The sequence below is a fragment of the Cercospora beticola genome, chromosome 3 (assembly GCF_033473495.1).
Source record: "Cercospora beticola chromosome 3, complete sequence".
NCBI classification, from domain to species: Eukaryota; Fungi; Ascomycota; class Dothideomycetes; order Mycosphaerellales; family Mycosphaerellaceae; genus Cercospora; species Cercospora beticola.
In genome coordinates, this window is record NC_088937.1 from 2,716,678 (window position 1) to 2,736,363 (window position 19,686).

The 19,686-nt window shown below is 53.2% G+C and overlaps 8 protein-coding genes across 8 annotated transcripts; 4 read left to right on the forward strand and 4 right to left on the reverse strand.

Moving 5' to 3' along the window:
• Positions 1–98: 98 nt before the first annotated feature.
• Positions 99–620, forward strand: RHO25_005031 (mitochondrial 54S ribosomal protein mL43; the record flags this gene model as incomplete). The annotated part of the gene is made up of 3 exons (XM_023595938.2): positions 99–137; positions 187–269; positions 326–620. The coding sequence occupies 3 exons, from the start codon at positions 99–101 to the stop codon at positions 618–620; spliced, it is 417 nt and encodes a 138-aa protein (XP_023456613.1).
• A 604-nt stretch (positions 621–1,224) lies between these two features.
• RHO25_005032 (uncharacterized protein) lies at positions 1,225–3,397 on the reverse strand (the record flags this gene model as incomplete). The annotated part of the gene is made up of 3 exons (XM_023595939.2): positions 1,225–1,498; positions 1,552–2,198; positions 2,249–3,397. The coding sequence occupies 3 exons, from the start codon at positions 3,395–3,397 to the stop codon at positions 1,225–1,227; spliced, it is 2,070 nt and encodes a 689-aa protein (XP_023457389.1).
• A 687-nt stretch (positions 3,398–4,084) lies between these two features.
• Positions 4,085–5,227, reverse strand: RHO25_005033 (uncharacterized protein; the record flags this gene model as incomplete). Its single annotated transcript, XM_023595940.2, has 1 exon — positions 4,085–5,227. The coding sequence occupies one exon, from the start codon at positions 5,225–5,227 to the stop codon at positions 4,085–4,087; it is 1,143 nt and encodes a 380-aa protein (XP_023457390.1).
• Positions 5,228–6,234: 1,007 nt separating this feature from the next.
• RHO25_005034 (uncharacterized protein) lies at positions 6,235–7,329 on the reverse strand (the record flags this gene model as incomplete). The annotated part of the gene is made up of 3 exons (XM_023595941.2): positions 6,235–6,686; positions 6,755–7,193; positions 7,255–7,329. 3 exons carry the CDS (start codon positions 7,327–7,329, stop codon positions 6,235–6,237), a joined length of 966 nt encoding a protein of 321 aa, XP_023457387.1.
• A 510-nt stretch (positions 7,330–7,839) lies between these two features.
• Positions 7,840–9,430, reverse strand: RHO25_005035 (uncharacterized protein; the record flags this gene model as incomplete). Its single annotated transcript, XM_023595942.2, has 2 exons — positions 7,840–9,095; positions 9,148–9,430. 2 exons carry the CDS (start codon positions 9,428–9,430, stop codon positions 7,840–7,842), a joined length of 1,539 nt encoding a protein of 512 aa, XP_023457388.1.
• Positions 9,431–10,294: 864 nt separating this feature from the next.
• RHO25_005036 (uncharacterized protein) lies at positions 10,295–11,971 on the forward strand (the record flags this gene model as incomplete). The annotated part of the gene is made up of 1 exon (XM_023595943.2): positions 10,295–11,971. The coding sequence occupies one exon, from the start codon at positions 10,295–10,297 to the stop codon at positions 11,969–11,971; it is 1,677 nt and encodes a 558-aa protein (XP_023457393.1).
• Positions 11,972–13,372: 1,401 nt separating this feature from the next.
• On the forward strand, positions 13,373–14,184 carry RHO25_005037 (uncharacterized protein; the record flags this gene model as incomplete). Its single annotated transcript, XM_065602618.1, has 2 exons — positions 13,373–13,550; positions 13,613–14,184. 2 exons carry the CDS (start codon positions 13,373–13,375, stop codon positions 14,182–14,184), a joined length of 750 nt encoding a protein of 249 aa, XP_065458690.1.
• Positions 14,185–15,215: 1,031 nt separating this feature from the next.
• RHO25_005038 (uncharacterized protein) lies at positions 15,216–19,140 on the forward strand (the record flags this gene model as incomplete). The annotated part of the gene is made up of 3 exons (XM_023595945.2): positions 15,216–15,238; positions 15,431–17,924; positions 17,977–19,140. 3 exons carry the CDS (start codon positions 15,216–15,218, stop codon positions 19,138–19,140), a joined length of 3,681 nt encoding a protein of 1,226 aa, XP_023457391.1.
• Between the last annotated feature and the right edge of the window lie 546 nt (positions 19,141–19,686).

Genomic DNA, 19,686 nt, shown 5'->3' on the forward strand with positions numbered 1-19,686 from the left:
GCTGAAACGCCGCGGAAGTGCCTCCATAGCCAGCCAGCACACCCATCCCATCCACGCTGCGACCTCACTCCACCATCATCCATTCGAGCAATGTCAATATGCCTCTCGCAGCGCTACGGTCGGTAGCAAAGCCACAAGTATATCCGTCATCGCCACTCAGCAACTTCATCTCTAACAACCTCCCAGAACGGCGTCGGCGCCTTCATCCTCCAATGCAAACGCCTCGACTTCCACTACTGCGACTGGGCCGGCAGCAGTAGAGGCCTCAAGTACGTCCACACCCCTCCGCATCTCACCCTCCCACACCGCCTAACATCCCATCCAGCGCCTTCATAAAATCCCACCTCTCCGCCTTCGCGAAACAAAACCCCTCAATCGAAATCACCGTCTCCCCTCGTCCCGGCCGACACCCCGTCATCACAGGTACCTACATCAATGGCCGAACGAAACCCGTCTGCGTGAGAAACATGGATCCGAATGAAATTATGCAGAAAGTTTTATTGCTGAGAAATGCGAATGGGGAGAAATTGAGGAGGGTGACGAAGCCTGTGAAGAGTTTGAATGAGAGTGTGAGAGGTGTGTGGAGTCCGCATCATATGGAGGTGCCGTATAAGATATGATGAATCGGAGGGCGTGTTTGAAGCCCTATTTCTGGAGCGAGGGGCGACGGAATTCGGCATGAGGGAGTCAAAATGGGCGGCGCATGGGAGATGTGGGCGTGCTGGAAGATGTGTACGCCTGGGCGAAAGGTGTGACAATCTAGACTGCGGTTTTGGACGTCTCCTTGATTCGGGCGAAGCTTCAGGAAGTGGGAGAATGCGATACGGATCTGTGGACGTCACAAACATGCCCCTCCGACGCAGTCCTGTTGTCCAAACCTGACGGCACCCAGCTTCCAAAGCAAGAGGCGAATGTGCAGGCGATCCATTGACGAGCAGCGTATGCGAGCAGATCCGAAAGGGCATCCTCCTGTGGCGAGGGCGGCGCGCACAACTATGACTATACACAAGGCCGAGGAGCAGCATGCGTCTCTCTGGAAAGGCAGATCTATGGAGCACGCGGTCAGATACGACTTTAGAAACGCCAGTCTTGAAGCGCAAAGACCGAAAGCGAATGAAGCCGGTCACAATCCGACCGCAGAAGTCGGTAAATCTCATTACTCATGACTGTAGGTGTATTTACGAAATGCCGTGTTTATCAGGTTCCATTCCAAGATTCCCCGACCTACACATCCCAACCTCCTGGTACCCCTCCGCCACCAGTAGTCTGCGCAGGTCCGGCGGGTTGCCAGACATACTGATCATAGTACGAAGGGTTCCAAGGTGTCGCAACCGGGGTGTAAGCCACTGTGGGCGCGAATGTCGGCGCAGTGGCATTGCTCCTTGCAGCATTCGCATTATACAAAGCTTGAATATCACGATTCCATTGTTCCAGGTCAGGGCGGATGATGCGACGGTCGTAGGTGAGCATGCCGTTGACTTCGCCCTCGACATCAGTACTACAAGTGATGTCAATAAATGTTCAGTATAGCAAGAATGCAAGTATACATACGTTTGAGTCCAGACACCTCCAGCACAAGAGTACAGCTCAACCTGAGACAAAAGCTCGTTAAGCAGAAAGTGACCTCTGTAATTCCAGATATCGAGAGTCTCATCAATCTCATATGTCTGATTGATCTGGTTGATGGCTTGCTCGACCTTCCAGAGGTTTTCCGCAGAAACATTGTGTCCAGTGCCACCGAACTCGCCTTGGAATCCAATACGTGATGGGTCGTGAGGCGAGCTGTTGATCGAATACCAAGGTGTTCCGCACTGAGGGTTAGCATAGTGATGGTTGTCACTGAAGTCGCCTGCGCCATGGTCATACCAACCAGTGTTGGCGTTCACAAGTCGAGTTGGGTCTAGACTTCTCACGACGTCGGTCAATCCGAATTCCGGATATGGTTGCGTTGTAATCTGTCCCCAGCCCTCATTGTAGATGACCCAGGAGAAGATGGAAGTGTATGAGCGGAATTGAGTGACCAAGACCTCTAACTGGCGCTGAAATTCTTGTTGTTGAGCAGCATCCGGAAGTATAGTGACTGAGGTGCAATCTTCTAATGTCCTTGACTGACTAGGTCGTAGGGACGGCATGTCTTGCATCACGAGTAATCCTAGGCGGTCAGTTGCTTCGTAAAACAGCGGAGGCTCCACCTTGATCTGGTTGCCAATGTCAGCTATGCTCATGACCGCTAGAAGCAGATACATACGTGTTTGCGCAACATGTTGTAACCTATGTCTTTCAAGACCTTCAAATCGTATACCATTGCATCGTACGTTGGGGGTGTGTAGAGCCCATCTGGCCAATACCCTTGATCAAGGGTTCCAAATGGGAAGTAAGAGGCACCATTCAGCAGGATGCGCTGCACACCATTTACTTCGCCTCGACTGATGGTTCTGAATCCACTGTAGCTTTGAATCTCATCGTCTCCAAGTTTGACGACAACGTCGTACAGAGTTGGGTTTTCCGGAGTCCATAGTCGTACAGAGTCCACCTTGATGCTGAAAGCAGAGCCAGAGTTGCCACTTCCGGTTGCGACAGAATTGGTGGTGTTCTTTTCGTAGACCGTGACCTCGACATCAGAAGTCGAATTGTCAGCGGCAGTCACTGTAATGTTGAGATTGCCATCAGCGTCTCCGTTGACATCGAGCGAGCTGATATAATTGGTGGGCACAGATTCGAGCCAGACCGTCTGCCAGATGCCGCTGCAAGGCCTGTAGAAGATGTGCGAGGGCCTCAGGGTCTGCTTGCCGATGGGGATGACATATGGATCACTGTCCGTTGGGTCGTGGACAAAGACGACAAGCTCGTTCGTGCCGTTGCCTCCTGCTTGCAGCGCGTCCGTGATGTCGACCGAGAAAGCAAAGTAGCCACCTCGGTGGAAAGTAACGTTTTGGCCGTTCACAAAGACTGTCGCTTCGTAGTCTACAGCGTCGAAGTTGAGAAGTACACGACCGCCAGTCCAGTCTGTTGGTACGTCGAATGTAGTGCGGTACCACGAGTACAATAAGTTCTCCCCTTGAATGCCGGAGAGTCCAGATTCAAGGCAGAAAGGCACAAGTACTTCCCTAGCAAGGTTCTGGCCGAAAGGAGGGTTGTTCAGAGCGTCCAGACTGGAGGCATTCGTATACTGCCAGATGCCACTCAAATTCTGCCATTGATCACGCTTGAGTTTTGGCCTTGGGTGCTGTGGCCAAGGCTTGGTGCCCACGCTACTGGTATAATCGGTGTCTAGAGGAGGTGTCTGAAGCTGATATGCCTGCGTCTCGTTCGTGGCCTGTCTGGTGAATTTGAGTGGTACATGTGCTGTAGCTGAAGTTAAGAGTAGAGCAGAATGAATGAACGAAGAGAAATGCATCTTTGCGAGCGGCACTGTTTCGCCGCCGTGAAGGTAATGCAGACAGAGATGCTAAGGAGGAGGAGTGATATGCCGTCACGTTGTTCGCTTGCCAGTGTGGAGTGCAGACTCACTCCCGCAGCAAAAAGGAGTCCGGACACCCTCTCGAGCGCCTGGAGAAGGTGGTATTCCCCGCATCGCGTTTGCACGAAGCTGTGTTTGCTGGAGGCATCACGCGCAGTCAACATCGCGTGCCTGGCGATCCCATCCCGTGCTGGTGGAAGCTCCAAAGTCAATCTGCCCGACTTGTGGACTTGTCTTTCGCGGCGCGCCAAGTGCCACCGACAACACTGTAACATCGCACACACTGCACAGGAGACACAAGCGCACGAGGTGTCGGGCGCACGCTGCTTGCGCGTGGACGACGTGAAGGGTGGCTGCAGCATTGGCAGAGGACTGAGAAGAGCAAGGCACAACACACTCGAGCGGAGACCAGGGCAATACGCGCGACGCGAATTCGAGACAAGGCAAAGGAGGAGATTCAAGTCGCGGTTGAAACGGATCACTAAGCAAAGAATCACTAACCAACGGGCTCGGGGTTTCGGGCAATGCGATAGGGGCGGTGAGCTCCATACAACATATGAACAGCACAGGCGATGCCTGCCTCTAGAAGAACATGTCGTGCTACCCGGCACTGAGGATGGGCGTCTACCACTCGCGGATTTCTCCTCCAGGACCTACGAAATGCGGGCTGCGCCATGCTGCGATGTTCTTGGAGGCCGCGCGCACAGCGTCTTCGTCAATCTCTATGCCCAAGCCAGGACCAGACATGAGCTTGATGTACCCATCCTTGACGTCCCACACTTCGGGATTCGTGTGATAGCTCGTCAAATCAGATCCGCCAACGTTGTAGTGGATTCCTAGTGGCATTTCTTGGATCGCGAAGTTGGCACATGTAGCATCCACCTGGACGCTCGCCGCCAGAGCAATAGGTCCCAGTGGACAGTGTGGAGCGAGTGCAATGTCGTACGCTTCGGCCATCTTGGCTATGCGATGCGTCTCAGAGATACCTCCACAGTGAGCGATGTCTGGCTGGATCACATCGACACACCTTGCTTCGAGGAAGGGCTTGACATCCCATCGGCTGTGGAGCCTCTCTCCGAGCGCGATAGGCGTGCTTACATGACGAGACAGCTCCTGGATCTCTCCAACATTCTCAGATAGCAGAGGTTCTTCGATGAAGAGCGGTCGCTCAGGCTCGAGCAACTTGGCCAACTGCTTCGCCATTGGCTTGTGGACTCTTCCATGGAAGTCCACGCCAGCATCCAGCCCCAGACTTCTCACCGTTTTCACACGCTCGAGACATGCATCGAGCTTGCTCGGTGAATCAAGCCATCCCAAATCCTCTGTGGCATTCATCTTGACCGCCGTGAATCCAGCTGCAAGTCGTCCCTTGGCCATGGTTTCCACGTCATTCGGTCGATCACCTCCAATCCAAGCATAAACTCTGAGCTGATCCCTCACCTTACCACCTAGCAGCTGATATATTGGCAGATTCAGTTTCCTCGCCTTGAGGTCCCACAAAGCAATGTCCACGCCTGACAGTGCCGACATCAGCACAGGTCCTCCCCGGTAGAAACCCATGCGATAACCCAATTGCCAGATGTGCTCGATATCGTCCGCTTCTTGCCCAACGAACCTCTCGGCGAACGAGTCCAAACAGCCCTCCACAGCCTCCGTATGGCCCTCCAAGCTGGCCTCTCCCCAGCCAGCATTGCCAGCATCATCCGTGATCTTGACGAACAGCCATCGAGGAGGAAGACGGAAGTATTCAATCGTCTTGATCAGCATTTTGCTAGAAGTTCGTGAGAAAGCGGTGAACAGACAAGACTTGGGTCAATAAAACAACAGTCACGAAACACACAGTGAGAACAGCAAGACAGTAGTCAAGCACTCCACATGCTGGTTCAATGCCGTGGTCGGTGGTTGATTGTGGATACAATTCAATGCCCGGAGAGAGCTGCCCCGAACCCCGCTAACGCATCGGCCAGGTCTTCAAAGGCCGACGAGATGCCGATTGTCACTGTGACATACACCCCAAATGGTCGTGTGAAATAATGTGAGTGCTGCCACTTCTGTGCATCCTCTAGGTATATGACTTGATTGGCACTGCCTGCCCCAGCGCTAGCTCATGTGTTTGTCGAGACCGGGCTCAAGGAAGCGTGATATATCAATCATTGGCACACGTTGGACCAGCGCTAGAGCATGTCAGCCCATGATTCTTCATGACCGCATGAGGTCCACCGTGCACGGGAACGCTCTGTCGCACGATCGTGCCTCAAACATCGAGAGGTATACACTGGAAGTACCTGCGGTTCCAGACGATGATTGGAAGTCTGGACGACGAAGCTAGTGAATGTCTTTTGCATCCGCGGATGGCGCGATAAAATCGTCGATGGTTTGTTATTGTTAGCATGTGTGCTACATGGGTATGCTCGAGCTGTGTAGCTGTGGCGGGCCTGGACTTCACGTCTGAAATCTCGCCTAACGCCATCTCACGCTCGTTATGCTGTGTAACATTGACGATCCTTGAGCGTGGCGAGCGAGCATGAGAGCCACTGGCATTTCAAAGAATGACATTCTGATATGGGACTTGCTGCTCCACGACAACGCCTGGGAACGTGAGAGACAAGACCAAAGAAATCATTACGGAAATTATTCAGCTCTAGTGGAGGTAACAAAGCTGCCATGCGCATTATGCTCGGCCAGAGTTGCATCGCACCGACACGGTGGCAGTCTGGTCGTGGTGAAGACTTATTCTACTAATAAGTATAGTCTGCTTGCTCACAATCCAAAGTCTAGGCTGCTAATATGGCGCTCCGGACGTTCTGCTCATGTAGCTTCGAATACGTCGCGTTCGGCGCATAGGCCATGTATGCGTGCGGCATACCCGGATACACATGAAATTCCGTCGGCACCTTAGCCTCAATCAAGCGGCTCGCGTACTTGGTGTCTTCATAGATGAAGATATCCAATTGACCACAGTCGATATATGTCGGCGGTAAGCCTGCAAGATTCTCTGCTCGCGCTGGTGCAGCATATTCTGAAACAGCTTTGTGGTCTGAGGAGCCGGCTTTGTCGCCGAGAAGAGCTTTCCAGCCGGTGATGTTGTCGTCGACTTTCCAGGTTGCGAGTTCTTCGATGTTAGGGAGAGGGGTGAGATTGCGGTCGTCTAGCATGGGGAAGATGAGGACTTGCTTGGCGACTGGTGGGGAGAGATTCTGATCGCGTGCAAGAAGGCAGGTTCCGGCTGTTGTTCACGCGAAATGTCAATGTTCTGCCGCAGTCAGGCAGAGATATAGAGTGAACCGGACTCACCAGCAAGACCACCGCCCGCACTCTCTCCGATCACCACAATCTTGCTAGCATCTATACCGAGCTTCTCGGCATTCTGGCTCACCCACTGCAGTCCCGCCCAACAGTCATACACAGGAGTAGGATGAGGATTCTCCGGCGCCAATCTGTAACCCACCGCGAAGATCGGAACTCCCCATTCTTCGCACTTCTTCGCCGTACCCTTCTCGAATAAATCAACTGACCCAAGGATCATCCCACCTCCATGAATATGAAAGATCGCTCTGCCACCTTTCGGAGTACCTTCTTTGCGGAACTCAGAAATGGTGAGGACTGTGCCGTCAAAAGACTTGATCGTGTGGTTTGTTCTCTTAACCGAGGGAATATCTGGTAGAGCGGCGCTCATTTGTTTAAACATGGCGTGGATTGTATCTCGACGGTTTTGAACGTCGCCGGGTGGAAGCTGTGGATTTTGCGTCAGAGAATGGATGTCTCTACCCTTGTGAGTCGTTCTAGTGACACACCTTCGGCATCGCTGCCATGACCTCAGCGAGAGGGGCTACGGCAGCGGCATACTCTGGATCGAATTGTAAAGCCATGTTGTCTGGGGGGAACTAGAGACTGTTACTCTGAGATGCAAAATCGAAGACTTAGATTTGTATGACTGGTTTGAGTGAGAGCTCGGGCAATCGGAAATACGAGCTGAGCTGTGATGTCGTCCTCCCGACCTGCATATATAGGATTGTGCTGCGGACCGCTAGACTCGGTTTCGTACGCAGGGCGCCACATTGCCTTTCAGCTTGCGGAGCTCATAGCCTAGGTTAGATGCACAACTCGGCTTGATTTTTATGCTGTGCAGCTTTAATCTAACGGATTTGCTGCTCTCTTGTGATACGCACAAGGCGAGCCGGCTGAAATTTCCGTTAATGTATTTGGGCATATCGAAATCGTACGGCTGTGAGGACATGGCTTTCAGAGGTGGGGTGGGGATCAGATACGGTGCAGCTGTGAAGGATCTTGCCCGTGATCAAGATAGGGCCCGAAAGGATTTAACATTGATGAGCTTTGTATCAATACTCCCACTTCCTGCCGCATCCACGATACGACGCTTACTCACCTTTACCTCTCGGAACCCAGTTCATCCAAGTAGACTTCCTCTTCTTTCTCCACTCACCACTGAGCCATGCTTTGCCTAGAGCAAGTCCTCCTCCACTAAACAACATGATAGGCAGAGCATCTTTCCAGCTGAAATTTTCGACATGCTGCTCGAGCTTCTTTGGATCATGTCGAGCTTTGTCGAAGATGGTCGGCAACGTAGTGGCATGGTATTTCTCGCGCAAGCTGTTATACCACTTGCGATCGAATGGTCGCCACCAGTCCTCTTCCGATGCGAAAGACGCAGCATACATCCATTTCATACCTCCGACCTCGTGCAGCTTATCTTCAATGGCTTTGTTTTCTTTGAGATAGCAGTCGAGATCGGCTTCAATGGGTGACCCCCAAATTCCGACGTTCAGCATGAGCTCCGGACTTCCGTCGGCTTTCTTTTCCGTAGTGTGGGGATGTAACGTCGGAGCTGGAGTCTGTTTCAAAGGGCAGAGCCATAGCGGCCAGATCTTGATCTCCTCGGTCTCCCATTCGATGAACTCTTTTGCAGCTGACATAGGAATAGCCACGTCTTGAATGATCTGAATATTGAGGTAAAGCGAATGCATTGCTGCGTAGAGCATTCGCGTATGTAGAAAATCGTCCAGCCAGTATCGCGTGCGCTTGGTGAAGGGAACGGCGCCCTTCGTCATCTCGAAAATGCTGGCGCCTACCCAGAAGCCGCCTCGGTCGTAGCGGAAGTAGTACTCTGGAAGCGGAATGAGCTCTGTGACTGGGCCGTTGCTCGCTTTCAGACGCTCCTCTACGTGCCAGGCGAACCAGGGATCACTGGGCGCAGAAAATCGAGCGACGGCTACACCAGGAGTGCGCTCGTTAGTGCGTCGGCCAGTAATAATAGCACCTGAAGTCTTTGACCACAAAATACCGTCAACATAGTCGGACTTGTCGTATTGGGCACCGGAAGTGAAGTGTTTGACCTTTTCGACGGCTTCCTCGATGCTAGAGACAGGATGGTATGTCGTCTCGACATATTTTTGCGCTTTCTCGAGGCGGATTGCGAGCAGGGTTACAACACCAAATGATCCCAGACCTCCTGCTGCACCATGGAACAAGTCCGGAAGATTGGTCTCAGAGCATGTAACGACCTCGCCATTTGCCAGGACCATTTCCACTGACTCGAGAGTCTGATTGAAGAAGCCATGTTTGTAAGAGGAGCTCTCGCCAGTGGTGCCAGAGTAGCCACCTCCAACAGTGATACCTATACATGTCAACAGCTGAATATAGAGCGAGGACCTTCAGTTGTGACTCACCAGGGAAGTCTGCCACGACAGCAGGTGTGAGGTCGTAGGCCAAGGTAGCTTCTACCAGCTTATCCATTGGCACGTTCGCTTCAACGTACGCCAACATCTTCTCCGTATCAACTTTGAGCACATGGTTTAGTCCGCTCGTATCCACGACATTCTTCTTGTCGCGCAAGGTCTGGTTGCGACTGCTGTTCGTAGCTCCACGATAGATGCGAAATTTCTGCTTCTTGTCGTAGAACTCCTTCACGCTGCTGGCGATCTGCGCCACCAGCTGGGTGTGTTTCTCCATGCTTGCTTGGAGAACAACTTCGCAGTGGAGTGAAACGCGAGGATATGGTGTTCTGCATTTTCGGTAAACGTGTCGCGTCGAAACAAAGAGGTGCGTGGTGGGAGCAAACAATACCAAAATGTCCTACCTATTGTTCTCGAACACGATATCCGTACCATGGTCTCCGCTGCGCTGGGTCAACTTCTCATCGCGTGCCTATCGTTCTCAGCGTCACGGCGCACGACGCGTTTTGCTGTGTCAGAGCATAGCAAGACCGGGCAAGATCCGCCTGTTCTGCTCTGGTGTTTGCTGCGGCATTCGCGTGCCATAGCAACCTGAAGTATCCGATCGTATAAGAAAGAGCATATTGCGCGACCGGTGGCTGCAGCAAAGCTCATCTTGTGTAGAGAGGGATTGTTTTGTTGTGGTCGCAGAACGAAGGGTCGCCTGAGAAAAGTGGAGCCGCGGTTTGCCGAAGTCCTTCCTTCCTTCTGCTCTTCCGCTCTCCTTGTCTGCACTACTCTGGTCAAGCACAGTTGCATCTGACGCTTCGGCATCAAATCTTGTGAATGTTCGACATGCTGCTGTCAGCAACTAAACCGCACTGCACTCATTGTGTGCAGCACATAGGGCCATGACTCACAGGGTACTCCGGTCATTCACCTTTGGCGACTATTCGGACATGAAGAAACGAAGATTTGCCCCGTATATTCACCAACATGCACATGACTCGTGTTCATTCACTTTCCTTACTCCGGCAAATCACAACTTGCGCCTCTTGTATAAATCTTGTCTTCCTAATATACCAATATACCAAGTCTTTGGCACTGAGAATCAACTCTTCCACATCCAGCACTAATCTCAGAAACCATAAACCCACTCGACATGGCGACCGCAAAGAACAACATCGCCAGAGAGCAAGTACGCGAGCTCAAGGAAGCACCTCTTCCTCTGCCGGGCGTTGTACTCCAGCTCCGTACAGGCAAGAAACAGGCATTCGGTCCAACACAATCAGCTATCAATAAATTGCAGGTTGAAGGGTCGATCTTCGCAGGCAAGACTGGACTCGACGGAGACGAGCATGTGTACAAGCACCATGGAGGCATTGACCGAGCTATCCACCAATACAACCCTGATCACTATGCCGACTGGCGAGCAGAAGAACCGCCGGCGCCAGCACTCTTCGACATCGGAGGCTTTGGCGAAAACCTTACCACAACCAACATGAATGAAGAAAACGTTTGTGTTGGCGACCTCTATCGTCTCGGAGAGGAAATCATTCTGCAAGTCAGCGAGCCGCGGAATCCGTGCTATAAGCTCAATATCCGCTTCCAATGGCCTCGAGTTCTAAAGCGCGTGCAACGTACGGGACGTGTGGGGTGGAACTTCCGCGTGCTGCAGACTGGGTACGTCAAGAAAGGCGATACGATATCGCTTCTGGAGCGACCGCATCCGAAGTGGTCCGTCATGAACGTCCAGCGCGCCATAAAAGGCAAGGCAGTTCCTCTGTCCTTGGTCGAGGAGTGCAGCGAGCTGGAGGTGCTTACGTCCAAATTCAGAGATATGGCTCTGCATCGACTGCGATCTTCTCCGAAGCGATACGCCGTCACCAAAATTGAGCAAGTTACGCCACGCGTCAAGCAGCTGACATTCAGCCTGCTGGACACGCTGAAGCTCTCCAACTCTGATTTCGAGGACTTCGCTTTTGCGCAGCTTCGTTTCGGTCCGGATCTCAGTCTGTCGCGGTCTTACTCGATCGTGTCTGGCAACATGAAGACTTTCTGCTTAGGTGTGGCTCTTGACGACCAGTCACGAGGCGGGTCGGCATATCTGCACCAGCAACTCCGTGTTGGTGACGAGGTTCAAATGGTGCCGGGTGACAGCCCTAAGGCCGTGGCTGACGAAAAATCTTGCGAGAAGGATGGGTCCATCGCACACCGTCTGATTATCATTGGTGACATTGGTGTCACTGCATTCTTGCCAAAGATCAAATCGTGGCAACAACAAGGTGTACCTCTCAGCATTCACTATGCTGTGAGAAGCGATGCTGATGCAGCATACGCCAATGATCTTCCCAAGCAGCCAACCACGACGTACAGCAAGACACGCAACGAGCGGCTTGAAGTTGAAAGCATCATTCCACCTCCTTCTTCGAAGACCAAACTCTACTGCTGTGGCCCAGCACGACTCATGCAGGCGTGCAAGCAGCTCACTGACAAACTTGGCTACCCCGAAAACATGGTGCATTTCGAAGATTTCACGGCACCACGCGGCGATGACCTCGGCGATCCCTTTGAGGTCGAGGTCGATGAACCGGACACCAAACGCAAGGAGACACTGGTGGTGCCTTCCGATAAGACGCTACTTCAAGTTCTGCACGAGGCCGGCTTTGACAACGTGATGTCGAGCTGTGAGACAGGTGGTTGTGGCGCGTGCAAGGTCACGTTGTGTGCAGGCAAGGTGGCCTACAACAGCCAGGTGCTGTCAGAGGAGGAGAAAAAGACAGCTATGCAGAGCTGCGTCGATCGAGGCGTAGGCAAGATCAAGATTGAGATTGATTAGGGGCGGAGGACAGACATCGCATTGACTTAGCGCACGAGACTTATTGCCGCTGGATGATAGAGGCATAGCTCGAATTCTCGTTCTCCTTCTTGAAGCTCTTGAGTCAGATAGGCAGATGTTTGTATACCAGCATCATTCACACAAATTCTCAATTCCCGTCACATGTGTCCCTAACAAACAGGTCCCTATACATCATGCCATACTATACCCTCATTCACGACTTATCAGCTCGCCACTACATTACCCTCCCACCCTCTCACATCCTCCAAGACGATCAGAACCCCATCTCGCCACAATCATGCCTCACCGCACCCCCAAAACCGTCTCCTTCAGCAAAAAAGACACCATACTCCCCATCCCTCACCACAAACGCCCCAAAACCGCACCCTCAGACCCCAAAACCCAACGCGCACAACTCAAAAAAGAAATCTCCAGACTCGAACACGATTTCCTCAAAACTCGCAAATCACGCGAAGCCAATGAACTCAAATATGAGAAATCACATAATATGAAACGGAAACAAGAACAAGCTCGGATGATGGCTTATGTCGAAGGTTGTAGAATGCGGGAGGCGGTTTTGATGGATTTGTTGAGTGATGCGAAGAATATGTTGAAGTATGTGGAGGAGCATGATAGGTTGCAGGATAAGGGGTATGCGAGGGGGTATTTGGAGAGGATGGACTTTTGGAGGGAGGGGGTTGTGAGGGAGGTGGGGAGGAGGCGATGAGGATTATTTGGAGCAGGATGAGATTTGGTGGTTACCAGAAGATGGCAGATTCGTTGTTGGGGTCAGTTGATCACTGTCGATCATTTTCTACTGCTTCTTCGGTATGTTGCATAAGGCGCGTGTCCAATTGGCAGGAGACTTTTTGATACGATGCTGACTTGGATATAGGTTCAATCGTGTTCGTTCCCTCGGAAAGTAGGCGAGGTACAGAGGCATTATCTTTCGAGAATCTGCAAGACAGCGAAGACAGCGTCGTCAGACTCGAACATTCGGCGGCGAGACCAGAACATGTGGTTGATGCATATGGCGCAACGAGCTCGTGTCACGTTCCAGCCTGGGCTTAACATATAATAGTTCACTTGGTGTCAGTCAGCAGCAGAAGAAAACACAATAAGCTACATCAGAATACCAAAGTCAACGAAGTATCAATTATGATTCGGAACTCGATGCCCTTCTGATCCGTGCGGCTCCATCGTGTTGTAAGAAATTGACCGAGACAGCGCAGAATCACGGTGTCTCATCGTTGACAATACTATTGTCGACAGACTTCGTGAATCTCCCGTGCCATTCTCGTCGCAAGGCACGCCTGTGAAGCGTCTACAAGAGAGTGAAGAACTCGCTGACCTTCGCAATGTGCTTAAATCGATACATTTCTCCTGCTGGCAGGAAAGAAGATGTCCAAACCATCGAGAAGGCCGAGATTTCCTGAAGCCACACCCTCAGCAGCAATCGCTCCGACGAAAGAACTTCAACCCAAAGACAGCAGAACCGAAAGCGCGAGCTCATACCCCAGAATTTCGACGCCAGCCGCTCCCACCACACAAGGAAATGATCCCATATGGAACGAAGCAGGTACGCATAGAGTGGTCGACAGAAGAAGTGTTAACGTCCAGAGACTAACGAGTCGAGCACAGGTTGTCCCATCTGCGCGCGCGAGTTCGTTGCACTTTATCGACACATTCGCAACGTCCACCATTACGAAGTCGAGCCCAATCGCCACGGCCAGTACCGCATCACGGGAGTGCGAGTCCAAGGTGCCAGTAGAAGTCAGCGAAGCAATACCTCGACCCAGGCAGCAGCTTCGAATCCGATTGTCCAGGTCGCTTCGATTGCTCCTGTTGGTCAGTCTGCAGACGATGGTGCGCGGCCACCAGATCACTACAACAACACCCCAGTTCTCCCTCCCGCAACCGCATCTCTCGAGCTTCAGAACGATGCCCCAGCTCCCAGCACTCTCACTCCGGCTGTAATCTCCAACCCTTTCCCCTATGGGCCGCCGGGGTCATATGGCCCAGCCGATGAGTGGCTGGCAAATGTCTTGACTGAAGATAATAGAAACCACGACCGACAAGCTCGACTTGCAGAACAAGAGCGCCAACAGCAAACCATGCCAATACCATCGATCCAGATCAATGGGGTCAAATATGACTTGCAGATGTTGCCTGATGGACCAACGCCAGGGCAGGGGCCTCGGATGTTAGAGTGACGACCAAGCAAGGAATGCTGCTGACTTGGCCGCGCAAGCTCACGGCGACAGATTAGGTCCTTGAGGTCCTAGGGTTGCCAGATGAGGAGTGGGATTTAATGTAAGACCTTGCGGAACGCGCACAACAGCGAGCGTGGTCAAACGAGCGAGGTGTTGTGGATACGAAGGGAGAAATCAGGACTGCTTGCACCTGCTCGTTGACTTGGCAAATTCTCAATCGAAAGGAAATCGCAGCGAATGCAATATCAGCGAGCAAGCTGCGTGATTGCTGGACTCGTGTCTCGAGAAAGGTAGCACATCAAGTTAGCGGAAATTCATCTGACGCTGCACACCATCGATATCGCTAACACCGTCCGGTTCCTTCTGTGAATAGCGACGGCGTTGCCTGTGCTCCATCATCCGCAATTCATGCTCACCACCAGGACACGGACGCTGAAGCTTCCAGTTATGCTGTAAGCAAAGGCATCAGTGTTCGCATGAGTAGTGCAGATCTTTGGCTGGTGACGAGGATGCCCAGTTCGCGCAATCCCAGCGTGCATCATCGACGGTCCGAAGGCGAGATCGAAGTCTCGGGATGTTGCGCAAGATGGAGTTGGTCCAATCGCCGGCGGCAAATTGCTGTAGCCTCACACAATGCGAACTCAGCCCACGTTGACGCGTCGCAGATGTTCTCAGCGTGTGAATGTGATGATGGCCTGCACGGGATGGAGCTAATCCAGCGTCCGTGGGAGTTTGGTTCATCTCAAACAGCTTCTTCGTGTCGAAGCAGGTTGTTGCAAGCAACGGAAGCTTGAGCTCCAGCGGCACGGCAGCGTCATAGGGCACCGGGACACGCTAACTTAGACGCACAGGGGCAGCACGCCGACGATCGTCTGGAATTGTGCCGAGTGTTGTCTGTCCCTCGTCAAAGTGCCTCCGTCCCATCTCCTATACCGCGGAGCACTCCTCGTCCTCGACCCGACAAATGTGCAATTGAAATCAGCAGCAGGCGGCAGCAGACAGGACGTCGGTCAGCGGCAGGCACAGGCACCATGTCATCATCCGACGGCGGGCAGTAAGTGCTGAATTCCCCTTTCTGGCCAAGTCGACGCGAGCCAACCGCGTGTCCCACCGCGCCCCATTGGCACAGGCATGCTCACCAGGAAGAATCGCGGCTGTCGTACAACATAATCCACGCCTCCGAACGAGCTTGGCGGGACAAGTAAATATATTGACACGTCCGCGGCTAACTCCCTTCGCTCAACAGCAAGCGCACCCCGTCGGCCGTGACCAAAGCTCTCCAGCGGCTGTCCAGCAGAAACAATGTGCCCACTTTGAACACCGTGACCAGCGACGCACCCACCACCGACACCGACAACATGTCGAGCCCCGAGGGCAGCAGCAGCGCCCACTACCTGTCGCCCGTTCGAGCTTCGATGCAGTCCGGCCACCGCCCGCACCTGTCGACCACCATGTCCAATACACAGACGCCCCAGGCCCAGACCTCGCCCGTCAAAGACTCGCCCATCACTCCGAGCACCGCGACTCAGGGCGCCTCGATCGAGCAGAGCGTGCGACTATTCAAGGTCTTCGAGGCTCTGCGTAGCGGAGACACGGCAGCTATTGCAAAAGCAACGCGAGCCAGCGGCGATGCGAAGCTCGAGGGAACCACAATCCTCCACCTGGCCATTCAATGCGCTGAAATGGCCGTGATCGAGTACGTGCTCTCCCAGCACGACGCGGATATCAACGCTCGCGATCGCGACGGCAACACCCCGCTTCACGTGGCTGCGAACCTGGGCCGAGTACCGGTGGTGAAGCTGCTGCTCGAGCAAAAAGAGATCAACGACTCCATTGCCAATCACCAGGGAAAGACGCCTCTCGACGTGGCCCGCAACCCAGACATCTTTCAGCTGTTGCAGCTTGCCAGGTCTGTGTACACGGAGAAGCAGATCCGAACTATTCATCAGCTGGTGGCTAAGAGCGATTACGATGCTCTCGAGGAGCTGCTTTCCGAGAGCCGTGTCAGGTCGACCCTGGACATCAACGCTCCCGAGCTGGCACAGGAACCTGCCACGATAGCCGACGGAGGTAGTCTGCTCCATGAGGCTGCTCGCAAGAGGGACCTGAAACTGGCCCAATTGTTGTTGCTGAGTGGTGCCGACCCTTTCCGTCGCGATCGCAGAGGCAAGCTACCACAGGATGTCACCAAAGATGATCGAACGCGTGCGATCCTCAAGCGATCACCTGCTGCCGCTGCCGCCCAAAGACAGATTCAAGAGCAGACCATCCTCGGTAGTGCGTCACAAGCTAGCGGAGTTCCGACCGGCGATGGTGGGCCTGGTAGCAAAGAGAGCCGGGAGATGAAGGGCTACCTGAAGAAGTGGACAAACTATACCTCTGGATACAAGCTGCGCTGGTTCGTGTTAGAAGATGGCGTTTTGTCGTACTACAAACACCAAGACGATGCTGGGAGTGCTTGTCGAGGTGCCATCAACATGCGCATAGCGAAGTTGCAAATGGATCCCAAGGACAAGGACAAGCTACATTTTGAGATCCTCGGAAAGAGCTCGGTCAAGTACGATCTGAAAGCAAATCACCAAGTCGAGGCGAAGAGATGGTTCTGGGCTTTGAACAACGCAATTCAATGGGCCAAGGACGAAGCCAAAGAAGAGCAGCGACGGGAACGACAGGAAGCCAGTGCCAAACACGAGCACCTCGAACGCGTCAGAACACGGGAAGCGGAGGTGGCACAGAGCGGAGGCAGCTTGACACCGGCGACAGCCGTCACCGGAGGCTCGACATCTCTGGCTGGCAGTACACTGGGAGACGGAAATTTGAGCGCATACGATGCCAGCGAGGCCGATGGCAACTCAGTCATTGTTCGTGACTCCAGTCGTGCGGGCACCGCTAACATCGAGGGCGACCTGGACGACGAGGAGGACTACGGCGACGATGCGAGCAGTAATGAGGTCAAGCCGGGCAACAAGGATGCCTTTTCTATTACTGCACAGTCCGCTAAGCTCCAGCTCGACCTTCTGGAGCAAGTATCTGCGGCACTGCGAAGTGAGAGGGACAAGAGTCCAGATACGCCGCTGGGACATCCAACTCTGGAACAAGCCTTGTCTTCGTACGAGACCGCGGTCGGGAATCTCAAGGGTCTCCTGATGGACTTGCTCCGCATCTCTCGTGACCATGAAGCGTACTGGCAATATCGCTTGGAACGCGAACAAAACATCAGGAGGCTATGGGAAGACAGCATGGCAAAGGTGGCTCGAGAGCAAGAGGAACTTGAGAACCGCATCGGCGAATCTGAGGACAAGAGGAAACGAACAAAGAAGGCATTGAAGGAAGCTCTTGATGGAACTGCCTCATCGAGAGTCGCGTCGCCTTCAGCCGAGACTGGAGAAAAGGTCAGCTCGCTGCTGGAAGTTCCTGCTGGTCAGCCGATTAAGAGGCGTCAGACCATCGCCGAACTGACAAACAACGAGATCTCTGACGACGACAGCGAAGAAGAGGACGAGTTCTTCGACGCCGTGGATGCGGGTGAAGTCGAGATCGTCAAGGCGCTGCCTTCCCCACCACAGTCACCTAAGCCAATCGCTGCTGACAAGGATGGCGCACAAGATGCCAGCTCGAGCATTGAGCAGGAGCGGCGTGAAAAGGAGATGCAGATCTCGAAGAGCTATCGTGGATACGAGGATGGTCTGCGAAAACGACTAAAGATCGATGCGGATAACAGGCCAAAGGTCTCACTTTGGGTATGTCTGCACTGGGTGCAACTTCACAATGCTTTTACTGACCGCGTCACAGGGTGTACTCAAATCTATGATTGGCAAGGACATGACCAAGATGACTCTACCCGTCACCTTCAACGAACCAACTTCGCTGCATTATGCGGTCGTGGCGGATATGGAATATGTCAACCTCCTGAACACTGCAGCGGATCGTACCGACTCCTCGGAACGCATGGTCTATGTCGCTGCATTTGCAGCGTCCGAGTATGCTGGTACGATCGGGCGTGTCGCGAAGCCATTCAATCCGCTTCTTGGTGAAACGTTCGAATACGTGCGACCAGACGAAGGCTATCGCTTCTTCATCGAGCAAGTCACGCACCATCCTCCCGTTGGAGCCGCCTATGCCGAGTCAAGCAAATGGACCTACTACGGCGAGTCGAACGTGAAGTCCAAATTCTATGGAAAGTCTTTCGAATTCAACCCTACTGGCACCTGGTACCTCCACATTCGGCCTATCGACGGCAGCCCTGAAGAAGTTTATACTTGGAAGAAAGTCACTTCGTCGGTCGTTGGCATCTTGACCGGTAATCCTGTGGTCGACAATTACGGCCTGATGGAAGTCAAGAACTGGACCACTGGCGAGACCGCCCTAGTAGACTTCAAGCCTCGGGGCTGGAAGGCATCTTCTGCCTACCATGTTTCGGGCAAGGTCCTCGACAAGGACGGCAATACGCGCTGGTCTCTGGGCGGAAGGTGGAATGACAAGATCTATGCACGACTCACGCCCGGTTATGAAGGTTCCGTCGACCCATCTGAAGGCTCTCTGGAGAAGGGCGACAAAGCCTTCCTCGTGTGGGAAGCGCACTACAGGCCTCCTCCAGGCGAGATTCCTTTCAACCTTACGCCATTCGTGGTCACACTCAACGACCTCCCCGATAAATTGAAACCCTTGGTCGCTCCCACAGACTCTCGTCTTCGACCGGATCAGAGAGCCATGGAAGACGCAGAGTACGACTTCGCTGCGACAGAGAAGACTCGTTTGGAAGAAGGTCAACGTGCACGCAGACGCGTTCGAGAAGCCAAGGGCGAGGACTTCACTCCTCGCTGGTTTGTTAGAGCAAAACACCCTGTGACCGGTGAGGAGTTCTGGAAATTCAACCACGAATACTGGCAAATTCGCGATGAAGTTGCCGAGGGGAAGAGGAACTGGGGCAGTGAGAGACTGGAAGAGATATTCTAGATAGGGTCTGTTTCTGTGGCCGCTATTACACTTTTGCCTTCGACAGCCGCTTAGGGGCAGGACCGAACTGCAGATGTTCAGCACATAATCTTACTTTCTGCGAGAAGCCTACTAAGTTAGCGCGCATATGCTTGCTCAATCATTTCTGAGTCGTTTGAAAAGTTCACTTCATTTCCATTGCGCTACTTCAAATCGGTCCTGCGAATATTATAACATCCCACCAAGGCTGCTTCTTCCGTTTTTTCTCATCTTCTTGCCCCTTCGTCGTAGTTGTTCCCTGTGGTACCTGAGAAGACGCTGTGCATTCCACCCCACTGTGCGCCGCGGACTCCCTTTCTCGCTGCCGTTCCCTAACCTCCCCACCAGAACCTCCTAACTTCTTCCGCCACTCCTTCCACCGACTCTCTCTCCCCCTCTCATCCTCACATCCTCCCACATCGCCCGCAGACTTCACACAATCCTCGGCACTTGAAGTGCTACGTTGGCTACCGTCACTGTCACTATCAAGTGGCACGTATTTGCGCGACAGAGGCATTGTTTTCTGTT